Here is a 13,291-nt window from a genome sequence, read left to right as displayed (position 1 = left end):
TAAAAGTCAACAACTACAGTATTTGTAGTTGCTGATGTTTAGAAAAAAAATCAAGCTGAAGTTTCTGTTTAGCTACACCAACCCTTCTCTTAATCTTTATTTTATTTTTTTTACCAGGAAGTCTGAAAAAATAGATATATTAACATTTTTTACTAGAGTTTTGTGACACATATATGGGATTGTAATTTTATATATGCTATTGCTTCCTTGTTTTAAAGGCGCAAGGTATGTCATGCTCATCCCTACTTTACAGTCTACTGTATGTTACCTTGTGAGTAACTAGCCTGGACTGAGTCCAGACTACTTAGACTTTACTGGCTCTTGAAACAAAGAAGCATTATTAGCTCTTATATTGAATGTTGACTGGATATTTTGATTCTTTACCATTACTGTTTAACAAAGTGGACACTAACAGTGACGTGAAATAGGGATGAACCCCTAAAGCCCCCCTTTTCCCCAACAAACACACAACAGCCAATGGCCAGGTTGCCAAAATATAATCTAGAAATATGAATAACCTTTTAATAGATATCTCATCTTCTTGTGAGTTCTGCTACATTTTCATATCAAGATATTATTATTATTATTATTATTATTATTATTATTATTATTATTATTATTAATAATAATAATAATAATAATGCTAATAATAATAATAATAATAATAATGGGACTACTATACAGTCCATAAATGAGGTGTCTTGGGTATGGGAGTTAGAATTTATCGGTACCCATTTCCAGATCTCGCAAATAGCAGCTCATCTTTATCTAATTACAAGACCTTCAAAATGCTGTGGGCATCTGTGTGGCTCCCCATGCCCCCATCCTTTTTAGCTGCAACATTGTACTAATCTCAACAGTTTCCAGCTTGGAATTATATCTACAATGGTAAAGGATGATAAAAATGACTTGTGGCTAGCACTGATTTTCACTCTGTTTTGGATTCCTAGCCAAAAATACATGTCAATCTAATTCTGTCATTAAGGAAAACCCGACCATCTTTCCTGGTGCAACTCTACAAGCAATTCTCGTAAAGGCTAAGTTCACTTTTTAGAACATGTTACACCTCTATATGTGGTGCAACATGTTCTAGTCCCCCCGAGTGCCCCTCTCAGTGTGACAGTGGGCATGGGTCTCAGGACAGTGAGGGCTCATTTACATTTGCATATTGGGTGGTAAAACCCCATAGATGAGATGTGTTTTTACAACACCCCCGAACCACTAGTGTAGTGCCAGGGGTCACAATGGCGACCCTGCCGCATGCTCCAGGGGGCCTCCCTTTCACATTCTGTTTTACACTTGGACAGGAGGAGGGGTGGGGGTAGCAAATACAAGAACCAATCCTCTCAATTTTCCTCCTGCAACTGCTTAGATCCAGCTTCTCCTCTTCTCCCTCCCACCAGCTTTAGGCGACTGCAGGAGTAAAATGTTGTTTATGCTGCTCAAAATAAAAAAATTCTAAATTCTGAAGCATTTCCTTTCTTTGTGGCCTGCGACCAATTACCAAATCACTTAAGTGGCCGTCGCTCTTCAATAGGTTGAGCACCCCTATGCTGACATGTAATTAGATTCTCTTTGCAAAGTATTTCTGCACATGTATAGTACATCTGTAGTATGTCAGGTTCTCTTCCAATTTTTGAATGTTTCCCATTTCATAATTTGCTTATTATCTTTATGTAGAATCAGTGGGTTCACATTTCACCAGCGACACCTTGAAAAACTATGCAGAGTCCTCCAGCAGTGCAGCCAACTAACAAATTTGGAGTAAGTCCATTCATCCTTATCACAGCTTGTTTCTTTTTCTACTGCATGCACTCTATACACTCACCGGCCACTTTATTGGGTACACCTTACTAGTGCCAAGACAATATCCCCCACAGCATTACACCTCAACCACCACCAACCTGAACAATTGATACAAGGCAGGATAAATCCATGATTTCATGTTGTTTATGCCAATTTCTGACCCTACCATCTGAATGTCACAGCAACCAGCCTGCCCATGCTCCTTGGACCTCTGACCTCAACAAGGCATTTTTGTCCACACAACTACCGCTCACTGAATATTTTAGCTTTTTCTGACCATTCTCTGTAAACCATATTGGTTGTGCGTGAAAATCCCAGTAGATCAGCATTTTTTCAAATACACAGACCAGCCCGTCTGGCACCAAAAACTATGCCACAGTCAAAGTCACTTAAATCCCCTTGTTATACCCATTCTGATGCTCAGTTTGAACCTCAGCAAGTCGTCTTCACCACATCTAGATGCCTAAATGCGCTGAGTTGCTGCCATGTGATTGGCTGATTAGCAATTTGTGTTACCAAGCAATTGAACAGGTGTAATAAAGTGGCAGGTGAGTGTTTATTTTATTTAAAACCTCATTAATTTTATTTTTCAGTTTGTCGGAGAATCATTTGGAAAATGTGGGAATCAGCCAGTTGACTCAGGTCCTTCCTCACTTAAAATCACTACACTCAGCCAAGTAAGTTAATCAAAGGCTCCTTCTCCTTGTCTTTAAAGTGTATCTTTCTCCTCTACCTAATGAAGACCGCCATTTTGTCATCTTTCTAAACCCTCAAGCTGAACTCAAAAACAAACCTAGCAATGGAGTCTTCGCACACAAGTTTTCATTTGTATAATGGAAAGACACTCAGAAATATATAATGCATTGCAGTGCTGTACAATAGCCGTGAAGACCCTGGAAGAGGAGAGGAGGGAACGCAATACAAGTGTCATTGGGCACTGGAGGGTTCTCTTATGTCATAAGAAAACAGAAAACATCATAAAGAGGAGAAAGAAAGGCAGAAAAGAGAAGGGGGAATAGGGAGAAGTGGGGGCCCCAATAAAACGATTTTATGTTCCAATAGTTTTTATTAAATCATTTTTCAAATAACAAATAGACAATTGTCATGGCATAATAAGTAGATTTCAACACAATGCAAAGAGCATGGTTTATCGAACATAAGACACACACTAGGAAACCAGAAACTCTACAGAGAAGCTATTGAACAATCCAAATAGAAAGTCCACATCATTTATCCAACCATACAAAGGTGATGAGGGGATGTAGTGGAAGGGGAAGGAGCCATTGTTTGTAAGAATACACAGAGAAGAAGTGTTGTTTGAGGTACAAATGTAAAACATATTTATTTTATGTACTTCTACAGCACTATCAATTTATGCAGTGCTTTACATACATATTTTGTACATTCATATCAGTCCCTAACCCTCACAGGAGTGTACAATATGAGGTCCCTAGCTCACATTCATATATACACATACTTGGGTCAATTTAGACAGGAGCCAATTAACCTACCAGTGTGTCTTTGAAGTGTGAGAGAGGGCTGGAGTACCTGGAAGAAACCCACACAGGCACAACATACAAACTCCAGGCAGGTGGTGCCATGGTTGGGATTTGAACCAATAACCCTAGTACTGTCAGGTGGAAGTGCTAACCATTTAGCCACTGTGCTGCCCCATATAGGGATTAGTCACAACCAACCCCAAAAGACAGAAAAAAGGAATAATAAAAAAATGAAGAGAAATAGAAAAGGAGAAAGAGAGGGTCAAGTCAGGAGACATTAAGGCATATAATATATCGAATCCACGGGTCCCATGTTTTATCAAATTTTCTAGTATTGTGTAGAATACAGGTGAGTCTGTCGTTAATCATAATCCAATTCAGTTCAATAAAACTATTTTATTAAATGTCTTGTACCCACAAAAGCACTTGAGGTCATCTTGTCACAAGAAGGTGATATTTGAGAAAAATCCCTGCCTTCCTGGTCTGCAGAAATGGAATAGAAATGAGCCGAAAGAAGGCTCTCTTGTGACAGGACAACATTGTATATTACCCACCATTTCATATTTCTTATATGTGTCTGTTTTATCATGTACTTCTATGAAACAGTACCCTGTTCTCTGTGCATTGCTTCCTTTGTATGAAATATCTGGTGATCCTGCCAGTACTTAGGCTTTCCTATTTCAAACTGACCCCACCAGGACAAGGAGACACATCCATCTCAGTGTGGTCAGTTGTCTTCTTTGCCTTCAATCTGGGAGCACAGCCTGCTTGTAATCCAATGGTCAGACTTGTGCTAACTTGTAATCGAACATATAGGGGTTGATTTACTAAAGGCAAATAGGCTGTTCGCTTTGCACAGATTACCTAGTTATATACAAGGAATATGAAAAATATACTTTTATTTTTGCATGATTGAATGACCGAATCGAGCAGAGCTTCACCTCATTCACAAGGCTAAGGGAAAATGCCCTTGCAAAGTGAACAACCTATTTGCCTTTAGTAAATCAACCCCATAATGTATAGGCCTAGCCTTTTTTAGCCCTGGTTCACACTTGTGTGGACCGTGCAACCTACATTTGAATGAGCATGGCAGCCCATTCATTTGAATGTACTGCCATGCATGCGTTTTCTGCAAACAAAAGATGCATGCACTTTTTTAAAAATGTGGACGCAGGGATATCGCATGGTGTTTTTGACCATGCAATTTTCCTGCAGTTCCCGCACTCACAAATGCACTGTGGGCTGAGATGTGTGGGGGTGCCATGCAGAAGGAATGGCAGCCCTGTGCGTCTCATAAGAGCAGCGCAATTTGGTTGCAGGTGGTTGTGGGTGCGGGAACACCCACAACCAGCCCACACAGTGTAAACCAGGGCTTAAAGTAATGATTTGCTTAGCACCTTGCACATTCTTCCCTTTAATTCCCACTACTTCCTGGGCTGATCTCCTGTCTGTAAAGAATGTACATTGTGGTGATGGTTAAGATGTGAGAACCAGTAGACCAGCTACTTGGTCGGTTTGAATTCTTCATGGGGCACATTGGTCAACATTGTAAAGAAATTTGTATGTTGTATGCCCATCAATAATATCTTTATCTTTTACAGTCTGAGCGGTAATAACATCTCTCTGGGTGGAATTCATTCCCTAATTAAGGTTTTGTCTGCTTTGGAGAATCTGACTGACGTAGACATTAGGCAAGTGTTGGGCCTCATTAGTTATACCAGGAATTTTGAAATGCTCTATTCTTAAAGCTAAAAAGGTGTCCCTTTTCTTGCAGCTTTGGAAATCCTCAGAAAGTGATGTTAGTGTTCCAGGAAAGCAAAAGGTACTAAATGAAAATTTAGAACATACAAGGCTCAATTCACAAAGCTTTTACATAAGGATAAGGCTCTCTAATTTCTCCACATGACTGTAGTTTTTAAATCTCATTGGACTCAGGTAGAACTTACTGTCACTTCTTTGAAAATAATGATAGTTGTGTTCTATAGCTTTGTGAATGAAAGTGTTACTAAACCCACAATAGTAAAATCAGTCTGTATAGGCAGTAAAGTTATCAGGGCCAGATTTAGACTTTCTGATGTGGAGGTGCAGTAAAAAAATCTCGGGGGGGGGGGGGTCAGAGGATGGGCAGTGTACAGCGAGCCAACATGGCAAAGGATAGGGTCAGCAGTTTATAGAGCAGTCTACAGCAGTCATTAGTTAGTAGCACAGTGTACAGTGGGTTATCAGAGCAGAGGACAGTATGCAGAGAGTCCGCAGAACAGAGGACAAGGGTCAGCAGGGTGGAGAAAATGGGTTGCCAGGTCAGCAGTGCAGAGGACAGGAGTCAGTAGGGCATAAGACATTGGTTGGCAGAGAAAAGGACAGGGTCACTGCGGGCAGAGCACACAGCAGGTCTCCTCCTCCCTTCCCCACACTGTAAACAGCCTGGGTACTCAGATCTCCTCCACCCCACACAGCACATAGCCGAGATCAGATTCTATTACAGACACAGAATCCATATGCACAGTATGTAGCTGGACTTGCACATATCCCCCCTCCTTGCACACATCCCCCCTAATCCCTCCTCCTTGCACAAATCCTCCCCAACCCCCCTCCTTGCACATTTGCCCCTAATCCCTCTTCCTTTTACATATCCCCCTCTAATTCCTCCTCCTTGCACGTATCCCCCCTAATCCCTCCTCCTTGCATGTATCCCCCAATCCTTCCATATATCCCACCTAATCACTCCTCCTTGAACATATCCCTCCTCCTTAAACATATCACCCCCTAATCCTTTCTTCTTGCACATATCCCCCCCCCCCAACCCTCCTCCTTGCACATATCCCCCAATCCTTCCTCCTTGCACATATCCCCCAATCCTTCCTCCTTGCACATGTCCCCCAACCCCCCTCCTTGCACATATTATTTATTTATTTCAGGTACTTATATAGTGCTGTCAATTTATGCAGCGCTTTATACATATGTATTGTACATTCACATCAGTCCCTAACCCTCAAGGGGTGTACAATCTAAGGTCCCTAACTCACATTCATACATACACATACTAGGGCCAATTTAGACAGGAGCCAATTAACCTACCAGCATGTCTTTGGAGTGTAGGAGGAAACCGGAGCACCCAAAGAAAACCCACGCAAGCACAGGGAGAACATGCAAACTCCATGCAGGAGGCACCATGGTCGGGAATTGAACCCATGACCCATTTACTGCAAGGTAGACGTGCTAACCACTAAGCCACTGTGCCACCCATATCTCCCCTAATCCCTCCTCCTTGCACAATTCAACCCCCCCCCCAATCCCTCCTTCTTGCACATATACCCCTTAATCCTCATAATTGCACATTTCATCCCCCCCCCAATCCCTCCTCCTTGCACATATCCCCCCTAATCCTCCTCCTTGCACATATCACCCCCCACCCCAATCCCTCCTTCTTGCACATATTCCCCTCTAATCCCCCCTCCTAGCAAATATCCCTCCCCAGTGCAAAAAGCCACTGATCCCTCCACCTCTAATCCCAACCAAATAATTTTCACACAGCCCCCACTCACACCACACACTCTCGATCGCTAGTCCGGACTGCACACGGTTTACCTACACACTGCCGCCTCCAAGTCCAAGAAGGAAATGTGTGCAGGTAAGTAAACTGTGTGTGTGTGATGTGCTGTGTGTAGGAGGGAAAGGGCACAGCCCACCTTCTCTCCTAAACACAGATCACTGCACCAGGCTGTGCACTCATGTCCCCTAAGTCTGGGAATGGGGGATGATACTCAGCCATCAGCCGCCAGCCAGGGGGTGCACAACAGAAATCTGGGGGGGCGCAGCCCACCCCAGCACCCCCCTAGATCTGGCCATGCTTGTTAAACTCACTGTGGAACCTAAGGGATCAATCCTTCACATTGTGTAAAAAGGCTGTTTGATCCTGTCTTCTCTGATCTTCCTCTTCTTCTACTGTCCCCAATCCATCTGCTGATAGTACAGAGCTCTATGAGTCACTCTGCACATGCTCAGTTTAGTGTGTATTGCTAGAGAGTTTTTTTTTCTCTTTGGGAGGGTGCAAGTAATCAGAACAGGACCAATCAGCACTGTTTAGATAGGGGGTCAGGGGTGCAGCCTCATAGGACAGTCAGAGCAGAATTAAAACTCCTCCTACAAGCTTTAACCAGTGCTCCGCTGGATAATGATAAACGTAACAAGACTGCTATATACTGGTGACGAGAAAAGGTATTTAGCTGTTTATATTTACTAAAATAATTGCATTTCCATGTTGTGTGTACTGTGGGAGACCAGATATAGTGAATGCAGGGTCCAAGAAACACTTTAAGCCTATAGTAACTACAGGTATATATTCACTACTCTGGTCTACTCCTGTCAAGTATGAACATTTTGCTTTTAGGGCCTGTGATAACGGGCTTTGGTTCACTTCAAACAAGTTTTGCATTCTCATACAGTTCTTGAAAATGGCAAACCTGCTTGAAGCATATCTAAGCATGTCAAATGCAGGTCAGAAAGAAGTCAAGGGCAGGTAAAATGTAATTCATTTTAAATGACCTCAGATTCATCCCAAACTGATGCCTGGTGTGTTTCTTAAATCCCCACAGTTTCTGTTTTTTTGTCTTTTGACAAAAAAGAAAAGTTAACTGAATATTCAGTTTAACCTCCCTGGCGGTATTCCCGAGTGTAGCTCGGGGTAAAGTTTCAGCACCACAAGTGGTAACCTTGAGCTACACTCGGGCTTACCATGCGGCGCTGCTCCAGGATCCCTTCTGCACTTACCTTGTCCTGCACTCCCGCGATGTCCCCCCTGCAGTGTACCCGGCCATGTCCTCCGGCGGATGCCGGCATCTGTCTTCCAGGTTCCGTTCTCTGCGACGTCGGGACGTACGGACACGGAACTGGCGGGAAATTGAAAAATGTGAAAAAGTGACATTCAATAAATACACTAAAATCACATAGTAAAACATTACTGTGTCGAACCATTTCACATACATTTTGTCCCGAGTGCTTTGTCCTGTGCCCTGCCTGCATTTTTACTCTTCTTTCTGCCTGGGAACCGAGAAATGTCCATGGCGTCCAAAAAGCATCCCTTTAGGTCAAAAGCGGTTTTAGACCAGCTAGAGAACAGCGATAGTAAATCAGAACCACTTGCAGAATTGAGTGATAATGATTCGTGGGGAAATTCATCATCAGACACTGAAAACAATTTTGCGACTTTGCTCAGTGATGTGCGAACTTGGCGCTATATTTCTAATTTCAGTGTTTTTGGTTTGATTATATTATTGAATTAAATTTATTACTATTATATTATTATTTTTATAATTATTTATTACATTATAATTTTGTTTTTCAAATTTTATCATGTTTACTAGACTCTTGTTCGGACAGATTTCAGTGAGTTATTCCTAAAAATTACAGGACTACAATAAAAAAAATACATATTTCCATGCATAAAAATGTACTGCTTTGAGCACAGAAATACTGACATATTCAGACCGCTAGGGAGGCTACAGCAGTTAATATATTCCAGGTTCATTAAAACAAAAACTGTCCACAGTCCACAATTAGTTTTCTTTTGAATGCAGCCAGAGCCTGAGTAGAAATGTGTTGCCCACTGCCAGCATGCTGCAGAGAAAGATCCTTGCACGCTATGTGAAAGCAGTGGTCTCTCTGCCGGAGTCAGACACATCCCCTGCTAAGTCAAAGCTTGAGCTGTCCAGTCAGCATGGCGCAGAGGCTTTGCTGATTACAAAGCTTTAGATCTGACTCAGCAGTGGCTGCCAATAATCCACAAGAAGCGTCCAGTGCATAATGCCGGCCACACATGGGTCGAAATTTGACCGATTTTTCGTCCGAAAAAGGCTCTTAGAATAATTGCCCGATTTTCGCTCTCTTAGTGGGTCAAAGGTACCTGCTGATTTTCTTGTTTCCTCCCCTTCTTGGTGATCGAGCATGTTGGAAAATTCGTGAAAAACGACCGATTTTCGACTCAATGATGGTCAAATCGTACGATCGTTTTTCCGAAAAGAATATGCGCATGAGCCGTGACCTGGAAGGAACAGAAGTTTCACCTGTTATATGGTGTGAACTTTATGACTTAGTCATCCGATTTTCTAAATCATTGATGGCACCATCGGATTACTGAGCAAACAACGTTTTCGATTTTCGGACGAAAATCGTTTGGAATTCGACCCATGTATGGCCTGCATTAGTCTCTGTATTTGTTCCCAAACATCAATTGTCATGGTCAGGCGTGAGGCTCAGAGACTAGTAGCTATAACAGTAAAGAGGCTCCTACGAACCAGCTGGATAAGTACATAAGCAGGTCACCCTGGAGGATGGCGCAGGCTCATCCAAGGTGCAGGGTCCAAGCACTAATTGGTATTTACTAGAAATCCTCATGGTGGAATAGGGTTTTGCTGCATGTTAGTACCAAGTCAAAGTCCTCAAGATCGCAAACCGGGGTCCAGTAGCAGATATAGCAGGTAGGGACTAAGCAAAAGCAAAGTTGAGGTACAAACAAAGTTCGGTAACAAGTGGCTGCAGGTTGGGATCAAGCTGAAGCGTAATTGAGGAACAAGCTATTAGTTGGTAAAGAGTGGTGGTGAAGATATGGACAGCAAAGAAAGAATACCGCGATAGGACTCCAAAACGTAAGACATTTAGTTGCAGCTGCCACAATACTAATATGTGGTATACACAAATATAGTAAACAGCAGTGCAGCACTATGAAAATCGTAGTATTACAAAATTTAAATCATGAGCGTATGTATAACATAATCAATACAAAGTGAGAAAGAAGAGAAAAAACTTGTGTAGCAAAACTACATAAACATATGAGTGCTTAAAAGTGATAAACCAAAAGTCCCAAATGAAGAGCCAGAAGGTAAGTTAAGGAATTTCCCATATATAACAAGAGGAGGCCAGATGTGATCCCAACAGCTGCTAAACTGCTCTGTAGAAAACTCGCACACCATCTCAGTGTGTAAAAGAGGGGGGATTTCTAGAGTTGAGCGACCCCCAATGATGCAAACAGCGCTCTACCCATATGGAATAAAAATATATTTGAAATATACTTTAAAAATATTCTTCCCAAATATATTGCCATATATTTGAAATGCTACAATTTTGGCCATATTCAATATATTTCAAAATACATTGCAATAAATATATATACTGCATGTTGAAATGCGTTTTTATTACAAATTATATGAAAAATATTTTTAAAAATACATTTCAAATATACTGTAAGTCTTAAAATACAAATCTACATTTTTGGAATGCATTTACAAATATATGTAAAAATATATGTTAAAATGAATTTTTTATATGTTAAAAAAAATCTGAAGAATATATTTAAAAAATATATATTTTTAAAAATATATATTTTTTAAATATATTCTTCAGATTTTTTTTTAACATATAAAAAAGTAATTTTAACATATATTTTTACATATATTTGTAAATGCATTCCGAAACTGACAGCAGTGATAATATTGGTCGTTAGAACTGTAGAACTGATGTCACAAGCCTCAGCCTAGTTAAGCCCACATTGCCTCAGCCTACAAAGCCCGTGGTCAGCCTCTGGCTGCTGTTACTGCATGAGAGGAGGCAGTATTGTTCCTCTGATGCTGTAGAGGACGGGCAGCTTATTTCAAAAGAAACAAAATTGTATGAAGATTTAGAGCCCCTTTGGGCATCTTTGCAGTTGTACACAAAAGCAGAGAGAAGAAATGTATAATTGTGCTTTGTGTTACAGAGAATCATCTTTCCTGTCTAAAGGTGAAAAGAGAGAACTTCCTCATCCTTTAAAATCATTCAGGTAATGATTATCAATACAAAGAGTGGGAAAGACATATGTAGAAACCACTAATGGAGTTTTCTCTACTTCTTTTTAGGAACTGGTGTAACTGTCAGGCTCATGTCTGTAGAACCACACATTATTTTGTCTATGATTGTGTTAAAGTTCACCTTTTAACAAAAAAAAATAAATGCTAATTCTTTTCGGGTAAAAAAAATGCGCATTTACTATTTTTTATTTTAAGAAAGCATTGCACAAGCAATCGGCAGATGGTGCCATGAGTTCATTGAGAACCACAAGCCAACTTCTTTTTTAAAATTGTGACAGCTAGTGGGGGCAGAAGATCCCCCAGGGGTCCAAGGGGGGGGGGGTTTGAGAGGACTGGTGCTACAGTAACAAGTTACACCCTGAATATGAGTGTAAAATGTAACATGTTACGAAAGGTGAACTTATCCTTAAAGGAATGCTAACCCAGGTTATGGTAAGGTAGGCTGAAGGGAGCCAAGGGGTTGTTCATGTGTTCATGAAACCAGCATGAAGCACAGTAGGGCCTTCTTAGAACAGAAGAACAGAACATGCCTAATTGTCATTATAAATCCAAAGAATAAGCAGTTTATTACCTGCTATAGAATAGTGGGCCCACCTCACCATAACACATGCAAAATTAGAAACATACTGTAGAAGGGTGACAATAGAAAAGACCAAATGGTCCATTGAGGATTCCCCAAACTTTTATTTTCTATACTTTTGCTTTATTTCATTTATTTATTTAACTTTTTGAGTATAGATATATGTTTGTCCCAAGCATCTTTGAATCCACTTACTGTTGACCTCTGATGGAAATGTATTCCAAGCATCAACTATGCTTTCAGTAAAATAATACTTTCTAAGATTAGTTTTGAACTTTCTTCCTCCTAGTTTGAAGTCAAGTTTTTAATCTTAGCTTTATATTGAAAATACTGCCCTATGAACATTGGTCACAGTTTGATCATGTCTCCCATTTCCCTTCTCTCCTCAAGACTGTACATATTAAGTTATTGAAGTCTCTTCAAATATGTTTTATTCCTCAGACCTTTCACCTTTTTTGTTGCCTGTCTTTGAACTAACTCTTAATATCTTTTTTGTAAGCAAGGTCTCCAGAACTGGACACAATATTCTAAATGAAGTCTAAACCTGCCTTATTGCTCCCCAAGTTCTATTCTATAAAAACCATGGTTCACCTACACTGCACTGAAGATGGCCAACAATCCTGAAAAAAGCTGTAGACTAAATTGCTCTATAAAATTACTCTGTACTCATGTTTTAATCAGAGGCTCAATTTAGCATTTGCAACACTTTTCTGGCACCAATTTTGGAAAAGCAGTCCAACAGATTTAATGCCATTACCAATGTGTGCAAATTGATCTAGTTCTTTATAGCGATACCTTTTTATTATGCCACAATGGCTGTCATAAATACTTAAAGAAAAATCACCATTTTGGAGATAGGAAACTGGCAGTAAATAAGACCAATGCCATTTTGGAGTAATTTGTGATGGGAACTTGTTGGTTGCTAGGACTCTGGCAGCCAATGACTCTCAGTTGCACAGGTTGTTAGGACGTTTCCGGCCCTGATGCCACCAGCATGCTAGCAATCAATGAAGCTCGGCTATACAACATCCTTGAGACCTCTGCCCAATGCAGGCTTTGCAACAAATTCATAGTTACATAGACAAGGTGGAAAATTCCATCTAACTTCTGCATGTGCATAAATGTGTCAGATTTACTGACATTTGTCTGCATGACAATATATGAATTCCAGGGATTGTATTAAAATATGTTTTACAAAAATGTATGTTTCATGAAAATGGTTTAGGGCTCATTTATACTTGCCCACATACAAACTGCAGCAGTTTGTGTGTGGGCAGCAGTCTGTTTTGCGTTGCAGAGTTGTGTGGCATGGGGCACTGTGAATGCTTCATTCATGTCACTGCATAGTAGCTCAGCGCTTGTCGCTTGGTGACATGCAGGGCCATCCAGAGAGATTTCTCCTTGCTCTGGAACTTTGGAGATAGTTCTAGATACAGTGGGTGGAGGTGAGGAGTGGCTGATCTGCACTTTTGAAAGATCGTGGCCAATCCCCAACAGGAGGTTTGGCATGGGGTCAGGACAGCCCTTAAAAGTAACAGAGCCTGCTCAGCAACAGGGGAGTTCAG

The 13,291-nt window shown here is 40.9% G+C and overlaps 1 protein-coding gene across 1 annotated transcript in view; it reads left to right on the top strand.

The window, feature by feature from the left end:
* NLRC5 (NLR family CARD domain containing 5) overlaps positions 1 to 13,291 on the top strand; it is a 193,366-nt gene that overhangs the window by 58,245 nt on the left and 121,830 nt on the right. The window contains exons 14-18 of the mRNA XM_089689793.1: positions 1,681 to 1,764; positions 2,400 to 2,483; positions 4,907 to 4,996; positions 5,080 to 5,127; positions 11,056 to 11,118. Of these exons, the coding sequence (XP_089545919.1) occupies positions 1,681 to 1,764; positions 2,400 to 2,483; positions 4,907 to 4,996; positions 5,080 to 5,127; positions 11,056 to 11,118 (369 nt within the window). The remainder of the gene's footprint in view (positions 1 to 1,680; positions 1,765 to 2,399; positions 2,484 to 4,906; positions 4,997 to 5,079; positions 5,128 to 11,055; positions 11,119 to 13,291) is intronic.

Source organism: Staurois parvus, unplaced genomic scaffold (genome assembly GCF_062004578.1).
Source record: "Staurois parvus isolate SC_StPar_1 unplaced genomic scaffold, SC_StPar_1.0 ptg000498l, whole genome shotgun sequence".
Classification (NCBI taxonomy): Eukaryota; Metazoa; Chordata; class Amphibia; order Anura; family Ranidae; genus Staurois; species Staurois parvus.
The sequence above is the reverse complement of the archived record's forward strand: the minus strand, read 5'-3'. Positions and strand labels throughout refer to the sequence as shown.